At 43.3% G+C, this 10,887-nt stretch overlaps 1 protein-coding gene across 2 annotated transcripts in view; it reads left to right on the forward strand.

Moving 5' to 3' along the window:
• Positions 1-1,688: 1,688 nt before the first annotated feature.
• Positions 1,689-10,887, forward strand: part of acad9 (acyl-CoA dehydrogenase family, member 9) — a 62,755-nt gene continuing 53,556 nt past the window's right edge. For both annotated transcript variants that reach the window (XM_084173511.1, XM_084173512.1), the window contains exons 1-8: positions 1,689-1,934; positions 2,227-2,320; positions 5,052-5,153; positions 5,273-5,379; positions 5,459-5,559; positions 6,708-6,786; positions 6,929-7,103; positions 9,826-9,899. In XM_084173511.1, the coding sequence (XP_084029637.1) occupies positions 1,761-1,934; positions 2,227-2,320; positions 5,052-5,153; positions 5,273-5,379; positions 5,459-5,559; positions 6,708-6,786; positions 6,929-7,103; positions 9,826-9,899 (906 nt within the window). In that variant the 5' untranslated portion in view covers positions 1,689-1,760. The remainder of the gene's footprint in view (positions 1,935-2,226; positions 2,321-5,051; positions 5,154-5,272; positions 5,380-5,458; positions 5,560-6,707; positions 6,787-6,928; positions 7,104-9,825; positions 9,900-10,887) is intronic.

Below are 10,887 nucleotides of genomic sequence, written 5' to 3' on the forward strand. Positions count from 1 at the left end.
TTTACTTTAGTTTATTTAGTTAATATTTTCTTAACTCTTATTTTTTTTAAACTGCGTTGTTGGTTAAGGGCTTGTAATGTCTACACCTGTTGTATTCGGCGCATGTGACAAATAACATTTGATTTGATTTGAATTGGCTTCCATATGTTAGTTTAATATACACTGAAAATAAATATAAACGCAACATGTAAAGTGTTGGTCCCATATTTCATGAGCTGAAATAAAAGATCCCAGAAATGTTCCATATGCACAAAAAGCTTATTTCTCTCATTGTGTGCACAAATCTGTTTACATCCCTGCTAGTGAGCATTTCTCCTTTGCCAAGATAATCCATCCACCTGACAGGTGTGGCATATCAAGAAGCTGATTAAACAGCATGATCATTACACAGGTGCACCTTGTGCAGGGGACAATAAAAGGCCACTCTAAAATGTGCAGTTTTGTCACACAACACAATGCGATGGACAATGAACACAATTGCATTTTATCGATGGCAATTTGAGTGCACAGAGATAGCGTGACGAGATGCTGAGGCCCATTGTCCTGCCATTCATCCGCCGCCATCACCTCATGTTTCAGCATGATAATGCACGGCCCCATATCGCAAGGATCTGTTCACAATTCCTGGAAGCAGAAAATGTCCCAGTTCTTCCATGGCCTGCATATTCACCAGACATGTCAGTCATTGAGCATGTTTGGGATGCTCTGGATCGATGTGTACGACATGTTCCAGTTCCCACCAATATCCAGCAACTTTGCACAGCCTTTGAAGCAGAGTGGGACAACATTCCACAGGCCACAATCAACAGCCTGATCAACTCTATGCGAAGATGTGTTGCACTGCATGAGGTAAATGGCGGTCACACCAGATACTGACTGGTTTTCTGATCCTTGCCACTACCTTTTTTTTAAGGTATCTGTGACCATCAGATGCGTATCTGTATTCCCAGTCATGTGAAATTCATAGATTATGGAGTAATGCATTTGTTTCAATTGACTGATTTCCTTATATATATATATTTTTTTTTACATTTTTAGTCATTTAGCAGACGCTCTTATCCAGAGCGACTTACAGGAGCAATTAGGGTTAAGTGCCTTCGACAGATCGACATCGACAGATTTTTCACCTAGTCGGCTCGGGGATTAGAACCAGCGACCTTTCGGTTACTGGCACAACGCTCTTACCCACTAAGCTACCTGCCGCCCCATATGAACTGTAACTCAGTAAAATCTTTGAAATTGTTGCATGTTGCGTTTATATTTTTGTTCAGTATAGATGTACAGGATACAGAAATGTGTCCATTGGTTTTTTAGCAGGCCCTGAGCACGTCCATGTAAATTGTGTTATTGACTAAACATTTCCCTCCAGAGGTATAATGAAGAATTGCAGGCAGCTGATTCATTACGAAACGCCCATCTTGCGTCATTAGTATGCGACAGAACGAGGTGAAAGGTATCCCAACGTCTGTCTACATTTAGCGCTATCTGGGATCCCTGGGACGTCCCTACCCTAAATCCTAACCCTAACCTAAACCCGAATTCTAACCAGAATCTTTACCTAACCTTAACCATTACCTTAACCATTACGTTAACCCTTACCTTAACCATTACCTTAACCATTTAAAACGTCAAATTCCATGTGTGACGTCACTGCTGGGACGTCCCATGGATCCCAGATAGCTACGACTATCTTCCAACCTGCTTTTAACCCATTTTCGGAAGCAGCAGAAGTCGGGGAGAGGTGAACATTTGTCAGGACAATGAATATTAACAGACTTATAGCGTTATCCAAATCTGTTAAATGTGGAAAGACTTTACTAACATCTAACGTAAGAGATGTGGCGAAAGAAGTCACCGTAACTCACCGAGCCATCAGAACTCATGCTAGGAATCTTGCCTACGCCAAGGACCTGTTCCTCGGCAAAATGAACAAAGTAAGCTGCTAGCTAGATATTTATGTATTATGCTTTTTTAATTCTAGATAATGAATACAATGTTGATTAGCAATACTGGCTAAGAAATATGTGATTACTTGCTCAGTTGTTGTCAGTCAGTGCCACCCATAACTATCTTTTCCATTGTTATTGTCAGCTGTCACCTCTAGCCAGAGGCAAGCCATTTTTAGCTTTGGACAATGAGAAAATCCTAAAAGCCATTAGCTAGTTTGTCATAATAATGGATAAATTAACTAAGTATCTGATTCTTTCTGTGTGTCTGTCTCTCCAGGCCGAGTGCTTCCCCTATCCAGAGATTGGAAAAGAAGAGCTGGAGGAGATCAACTCGTTTGTTGCTCCGGTTGAGAAGTTCTTCACTGAGGAGGGTGAGACTGAGAGGAGAGACTGCTGTCCTTAGACAAGACTCAGATTCCAAGTGTGCTTCTATTCTAAGAGCCCTTCGTACTAGTGAAGTGTTTAGAGAGACTGTTGTCTTTCAGTGCTATTCTAAGAGCCCTTGTCCAGTCAAAGCGTCTGCTAAATGGCATATTATTATTTTATTCTGAGAGACATTCAAAGAGACCTTGCGTTTCATGGATACAGTTGAAGTCGGAAGTTTACATGCACTTAGGTTGGAGTCATTAAAATTCGTTTTTCAACCACTCCACACATTTATTTTTAACAAACTATAGTTTTGGCAAGTCGGTTAGGACATCTACTTTGTGCATGACACAAGTAATTTTTCCAACAATTGTTTACAGACAGATTATTTCACTTAGAATTCACTGTATCACAATTCCAGTGGGTCAGAAGTTTACATACGGTCGTGGTCAAAAGTTTTGAGAATGACACAAATACTAATTTTCACAGTCTGCTTTCTCAGTTTTGATGATGGCAATTTGCATATACTCCAGAATGTCATGAAGAGTGATCAGATGAATTTGCCATCATCAAAACTGAGTGAGAAATTTTGCCATGAAAATGAACTTAATCCCCAAAAAACATTTCCACTGCATTTCAGCCCTGCCCTGATTATTTCGTTAACACAGTTGAGAGTGTTGACGAGGACAAGGCTGGAGATCACTCTGTCATGCTGATTTGAGTTAGAATAACAGACTGGAAGCTTTAAAAGGAGGGTGGTGCTTGAAATCTTTGTTCTTCCTCTGTTAACCATGGTTACCTGCAAGGAAATGCATGCCGTCCTCATTGCTTTGCACAAAAAGGGCTTCACAGGCAAGGATATTGCTGCTAGTAAGATTGCACCTAAATCAACCATTTTATTGGATCATCAAGAACTTCAAGGAGAGAGGTTCAATTGTTGTGAAGAAGGCGTCAGGGCGCCCAACAAAGTCCAGCAAGCGCCAAGACCGTCTCCTAAAGTTGATTCAGCTGCGGGATCGGGGCACCACTAGTGCAGAGCTTGCTCAGGAATGGCAGCAGGCAGGTGTGAGTGCTTCTGCACGCACAGTGAGGCGAAGACTTTTGGAGGATGGCCTGGTGTCAAGAAGGGCAGCAAAGAAGCCACTTCTCTCCAGGAAAAACATCAGGGACAGACTGATATTCTGCAAAAGGTACAGGGATTGGACTGCTGAGGACTGGGGTAAAGTCATTTTCTCTGATGAATCCCCTTTCCGATTGTTTGGGGCATCTGGAAAACACCTTGTCTGGAGAAGACAAGGTGAGTGCTACCATCAGTCCTGTGTCATGCCAACAGTAAAGCATCCTGAGACCATTCATGTGTGGGGTTGCTTCTCAGCCAAGGGAGTGGGCTCACTCACAATTTTGCCTAAGAACACAGCCATGAATAAAGAATGGTACCAACACATCCTCCGAGAGCAACTTCTCCCAACCATCCAAGAACAGTTTGGTGACCAATGCCTTTTCCAGCATGATGGAGCACCTTGCCATAAGGTAAAAGTGATAACTAAGTGGCTCGGGGAACAAAACATCAACATTTTGGGTCCATGGCCAGGAAACTCCCCAGACCTTAATCCCATTGAGAACTTGTGGTCGATCCTCAAGAGGCGGGTGGACAAACAATAACCCACAAATTCTGACAAACTCCAAGCATTGATTATGCAAGAATGGGCTGCCATCAGTCAGGATGTGGCCCAGAAGTTAATTGACAGCATGCCAGGGCGGATTGCAGAGGTCTTGAAAAAGAAGGGTCAACACTGCAAATATTGACTCTTTGCATAAACTTAATGTAATTGTCAATAAAAGCCTTTGACACTTATGGAATGCTTGTAATTATACTTCAGTATACCATAGTAACATCTGACAAAAATATCTCATAACACTGAAGCAGCGAACTTTGTGAAGACCAATACTTGTGTCATTCTCAAAACTTTTGACCACGACTGTACACTAAGTTGACTGTGCCTTTTTTAAACAGCTTGGAAAATTCCAAAAAATGATGTCATGGCTTTAGAAGCTTCTGATAGGCTAATTGACATCATTTGAGTCAATTTGGAGGTGTACCTGTGGATGTATTTCAAGGCCTACCTTCAAACTCAGTGCCTCTTTGCTTGACATCATGGGAAAATCTTTAGAAATCAGCCAAGACCTCAGAAAAAGAATTGTAGACCTTAAAATGGCTTAAGGACAACAAAGTCAAGGTATTGGAGTGGCCATCACAAAGCCCTGACCTCAATCCTATAGAAAATGTGTGTGCAGAACTGAAAAGGCGTGTGCGAGCAAGGAGGCCTACAAACCTGACTCAGTTATACCAGCTCTGTCAGGAGGAATGGGCCAAAATTCACCCAACTTATTGTGGGAAGCTTGTGGAAGGCTACCTGAAACGTTTGACCCAAGTTAAACAATTTAATGGCAATGCTACCAAATACTAATTGAGTGTATGTAAACTTCTGACCCACTGGGAATGTGATGAAATAAATAAAAGCTGAAATAAATCATTCTCTCTACTATTATTCTGACATTTCACATTCTTAAAATAAAGTGGTGATCCTAACTGACCTAAGACAGGGAATTTTTACTAGGATTAAATGTCAGGAATTGTGAAAAACTGTGTTTAAATGTATTTGGCTAAGGTGTATGTAAACTTCCGACTTCATCTGTAAGTATTGTTGTATTCTGAGACCTGTCCTTGTGTTTCAGTGGACTCCAAGCGTATCGACCATGAGGCTAAGATTCCTCCAGAGACTCTGAACGGACTGAAGGAGCTGGGACTGTTCGGTATCCAGGTTCCTGAGGAGTATGGTGAGGTCACAGCCTGGACACACATTAGACATATCATTGGGAAGGTCTTCATAGTGTATCAGAGACCGTCTTGTTACTTCTGGAAAAACATTGTAACATAACATCCTGTCTCTTCCTAGGTGGCCTGGGTCTGTCCAACACCATGTACGCCCGACTAGGAGAGATCATCTCTCTGGATGGATCCATAGCAGTTACACTGGCTGCCCACCAAGCCATCGGACTCAAGGTAAAGAGTCCTGCACCGATGGATGTGTTGTATAATGTTACTGCTGTTTGTGAACCTGTGATGTCTTGCCGTGTGTTAGGGGATCCTGATAGCTGGTAGTGAGGAGCAGAAGGCTAAATATCTTCCCAAGCTGGCTTCAGGAGAACATGTAGCAGCCTTCTGTCTCACTGAGCCTGGCAGGTATGTACCTACTGCAACACAGCCTTCTGTCTCACTGAGCCTGGCAGGTATGTACCTACTGCAACACAGCCTTCTGTCTCACTGAGCCTGGCAGGTATGTACCTACTGCAACACCGCCTTCTGTCTCACTGAGCCTGGCAGGTACCTACCTACTGCAACACAGCCTTCTGTCTCACTGAGCCTGGCAGGTATTTACCTACTGCAACACCGCCTTCTGTCTCACTGAGCCTGGCAGGTATTTACCTACTGCAACACAGCCTTCTGTCTCACTGAGCCTGGCAGGTATTTACCTACTGCAACACAGCCTTCTGTCTCACTGAGCCTGGCAGGTATTTACCTACTGCAACACAGCCTTCTGTCTCACTGAGCCTGGCAGGTATTTACCTACTGCAACACAGCCTTCTGTCTCACTGAGCCTGGCAGGTATTTACCTACTGCAACACAGCCTTCTGTCTCACTGAGCCTGGCAGGTACCTACCTACTGCAACACAGCCTTCTGTCTCACTGAGCCTGGCAGGTATTTACCTACTGCAACACAGCCTTCTGTCTCACTGAGCCTGGCAGGTATTTACCTACTGCAACACAGCCTTCTGTCTCACTGAGCCTGGCAGGTACCTACCTACTGCAACACAGCCTTCTGTCTCACTGAGCCTGGCAGGTACCTACCTACTGCAACACAGCCTTCTGTCTCACTGAGCCTGGCAGGTACCTACCTACTGCAACACAGCCTTCTGTCTCACTGAGCCTGGCAGGTACCTACCTACTGCAACACAGCCTTCTGTCTCACTGAGCCTGGCAGGTATTTACCTACTGCAACACAGCCTTCTGTCTCACTGAGCCTGGCAGGTATTTACCTACTGCAACACAGCCTTCTGTCTCACTGAGCCTGGCAGGTATTTACCTACTGCAACACAGCCTGCTGAAATCTTACCATGCTGAACCAACTCTGGATGACTCCATTCTGCTTTTCGACCAGTCACATATCATCTGGATCTGCATGCCGTAAAGCTGGTTTTTTAGCTGCTGTAAAGCTTTCCAGCTCTTGTAATACCAGCAAATGACAGAACTGTGGTTGTGTATTTTAAAATCTTGGTTTTGTCATGTTCTCTGAATCTGACAGTGTTTCACGTGGATCTTGTGTGTTTCAGTGGGAGTGATGCTGCGTCCATTCAGACCAAAGCCACCCTATCAGAGGACAGGAAAACATACCTGCTCAACGGGTCAAAGGTGAGACACATTATCCTTCTACCTGTGTTTTGCCTGTCAGTCATGTTAGCTAACTGCTGTTAGTGCTATGATGATTAGATGGAAAGGACAGGTGTGTGTCTGAAAGTCAGTAACTAAGTAGTGTTTCTGTATCTTCTGCCAGATCTGGATCTCCAACGGGGGGTTTGCAGACCTGATGACGGTGTTTGCTCGTACTGAGGTGGTGGGGGAGGATGGAGTGAAGAAAGATAAGATCAGTGCCTTCATCGTAGAGCGAGCCTTTGGAGGGATCACCAGCGGGAAGCCAGAAGACAAACTAGGCATTAGGGGGTCTAACAGTAAGAACACATCTATACCTACTGTTGCTGTTGGAGTTAACTACAGTACTTCTGTTGATGTTAGCCTAGCCTAGTGGAATTAACTACAGTACTTCTGTTGATGTTAGCCTAGCCTAGTGGAATTAACTACAGTACTTCTGTTGATGTTAGCTTAGCCTAGTGGAATTAACTACAGTACTTCTGTTGATGTTAGCTTAGCCTAGTGGAATTAACTACAGTACTTCTGTTGATGCTAGCTTAGCCTAGTGGAATTAACTACAGTACTTCTGTTGATGTTAGCTTAGCCTAGTGGAATTAACTACAGTACTTCTGTTGATGCTAGCTTAGCCTAGTGGAATTAACTACAGTACTTCTGTTGATGTTAGCTTAGCCTAGTGGAATTAACTACAGTACTTCTGTTGATGTTAGCTTAGCCTAGTGGAATTAACTACAGTACTTCTGTTGATGCTAGCTTAGCCTAGTGGAATTAACTACAGTACTTCTGTTGATGTTAGCTTAGCCTAGTGGAATTAACTACAGTACTTCTGTTGATGTTAGCCTAGTGGAATTAACTACAGTACTTCTGTTGATGTTAGCTTAGCCTAGTGGAATTAACTACAGTACTTCTGTTGATGTTAGCTTAGCCTAGTGGCGTTAACTACAGTACTTCTGTTGATGTTAGCCTAGTGGAATTAACTACAGTACTTCTGTTGATGTTAGCTTAGCCTAGTGGAATTAACTACAGTACTTCTGTTGATGCTAGCTTAGCCTAGTGGAATTAACTACAGTACTTCTGTTGATGTTAGCTTAGCCTAGTGGAATTAACTACAGTACTTCTGTTGATGTTAGCTTAGCCTAGTGGAATTAACTACAGTACTTCTGTTGATGTTAGCTTAGCCTAGTGGAATTAACTACAGTACTTCTGTTGATGTTAGCCTAGTGGAATTAACTACAGTACTTTTGTTGATGTTAGCTTAGCCTAGTGGAATTAACTACAGTACTTCTGTTGATGTTAGCCTAGTGGAATTAACTACAGTACTTCTGTTGATGTTAGCTTAGCCTAGTGGAATTAACTACAGTACTTCTGTTGATGTTAGCCTAGTGGAATTAACTACAGTACTTCTGTTGATGTTAGCTTAGCCTAGTGGAATTAACTACAGTACTTCTGTTGATGTTAGCCTAGTGGAATTAACTACAGTACTTCTGTTGATGTTAGCTTAGCCTAGTGGAATTAACTACAGTACTTCTGTTGATGTTAGCCTAGTGGAATTAACTACAGTACTTCTGTTGATGTTAACACAATTTTTTCCAACAGTTTACTAAGGGTTGGTAACAGGCTGATTGGTCGGCTATTTGAGCCAGTAAAGGGGGCTTTACTATTCTTAGGTAGCGGAATGACTTTTGCTTCCCTCCAGGCCTGAGGGCACACACTTTCTAGTAGGCTTAAATTGAATTTATGGCAAATAGGAGTGGCAATATCATCCGCTATTATCCTCAGTAATTTTCCATCCAAGTTGTCAGATCCTTTTTGCTTGTCATTGTTGATAGACAACAATACTTGTTTCACCTCTTCCACACTCACTTTACGGACTTCAAAATTACAATGCTTGTCTTTCATAATCTGGTCAGTTATACTTGGATGTGTAGTGTCAGTGTTTGTTGCTGGCATGTCATGCATAAGTTTGCTAATATTGCCAATGAAAAAAATCATTAAAGTAGTTGGCAAGATATAGCTACAGAGGCCAATAATACCTGTTCTCCTTTGTGTGAACTCATTCACTCCTCTTCTTTAAGGATTTAAAAGCATTGTAACAAGAACTGTAGCTGTCAGGTAGCCAAGGGAAATCCACTGTTCTGAACTGTAGCTGTCAGGTAGCCAAGGGAAATCCACTGTTCTGAACTGTAGCTGTCAGGTAGCCAAGGGAAATCCACTGTTCTGAACTGTAGCTGTCAGGTAGCCAAGGGAAATCCACTGTTCTGAACTGTAGCTGTCAGGTAGCCAAGGGAAATCCACTGTTCTGAACTGTAGCTGTCAGGTAGCCAAGGGAAATCCACTGTTCTGAACTGTAGCTGTCAGGTAGCCAAGGGAAATCCACTGTTCTGAACTGTAGCTGTCAGGTAGCCAAGGGAAATCCACTGTTCTGAACTGTAGCTGTCAGGTAGCCAAGGGAAATCCACTGTTCTGAACTGTAGCTGTCAGGTAGCCAAGGGAAATCCACTGTTCTGAACTGTAGCTGTCAGGTAGCCAAGGGAAATCCACTGTTCTGAACTGTAGCTGTCAGGTAGCCATGGGTAATCCACTGTTCTGAACTGTAGCTGTCAGGTAGCCAAGGGTAATCCACTGTTCTGAACTGTAGCTGTCAGGTAGCCAAGGGTAATCCACTGTTCTGAACTGTAGCTGTCAGGTAGCCAAGGGAAATCCACTGTTCTGTACTGTAGCTGTCAGGTAGCCAAGGGAAATCCACTGTTCTGAACTGTAGCTGTCAGGTAGCCAAGGGAAATCCACTGTTCTGAACTGTAGCTGTCAGGTAGCCAAGGGAAATCCACTGTTCTGAACTGTAGCTGTCAGGTAGCCAAGGGTAATCCACTGTTCTGAACTGTAGCTGTCAGGTAGCCAAGGGAAATCCACTGTTCTGTACTGTAGCTGTCAGGTAGCCAAGGGAAATCCACTGTTCTGAACTGTAGCTGTCAGGTAGCCAAGGGAAATCCACTGTTCTGTAACTGATGTGTCTCTGTCCCCCAGCATGTGAAGTGTCGTTCGACAACTGTCCAGTCCCTGTGGAGAATGTAATAGGAGAAGTAGGAGGAGGCTTCAAGGTGATGTCACTTCCCTTTTCCCTCTGTTGCATGCTAGTGATGTGCAGTTCTTTTTCAACGTCTCTTTTCACTAGCTGGAGAGTCATGATTCGTTTTTCTGAGTGATTTGTTGATTGTAGTCGTTCGTTCGACCTACTAGTGCTGGCCGCAATGAGTCCTACAGCAGGATTAATAGACGCTGGCTCAGCAGCTTCAGAGACGTGCTCCGACCACCAACTGTCTGTCATATGCGCGCAGGAAAATAGATCGTGAGCACAGAGAACAAAAATACATGTTTAGAACTTTTAATTGATCGCATGGTGCAAGAAGGAATGCAGTTAGTTTATTATTGAATTTTGTCGATGGACAGACCTTTGTAGAACCAAAACATAACCAGCCTGCCTCTGCTCAACACTTGAACTTGAACCAATTGTTTGGGGGGCTGCTGCAGTTTGAACAATATTGTGCTAATCTCTCCCTTGCGGCAGTCAAGAATTCCGCCAAGAGTCGTTCACAATCTAGTCCGGTTGCGGCCGCAACTAGACGTTGTTTCAAATAAACAATAAATAATCGTATTTTTATGCCTAACCATCACACGTACACTTTTCTAAGTCTGTCACAATGGACTGCTCCAATAACCCCCTGTGGTGAACGAGAGACTTGTAGAATCAGGATTATTTTTAGGTCATTGTTCGCCGGTAGGCGGTCCTGCGTGCTCTGGGCATTACTGACTCAAATGAATGAAATTAGTCAAAAAAAGATAGGTTGTTTTGACTTAACGAGTTAAAAAGATTTGAGTCAGTAAAAGAGGTGAACCTCCCGTCACTATTATATGCCTGCAGTGATGCGTTCCTACATTATATATCCGTGTTCATGTACCTGGTCTTTAGAATGGACTTCAAGGTTATATCATCACATTCATGAAAACGCGGTCATATCCGGACATACCCCAACCAAAAGCCCTGGATGAGTACTGAGAGAGCCCATACTGCAGCATTGAATGTCAGCA

Source organism: Coregonus lavaretus, assembly GCF_964263955.1.
Source record: "Coregonus lavaretus genome assembly, chromosome: 12".
Lineage (NCBI taxonomy): Eukaryota > Metazoa > Chordata > Actinopteri > Salmoniformes > Salmonidae > Coregonus > Coregonus lavaretus.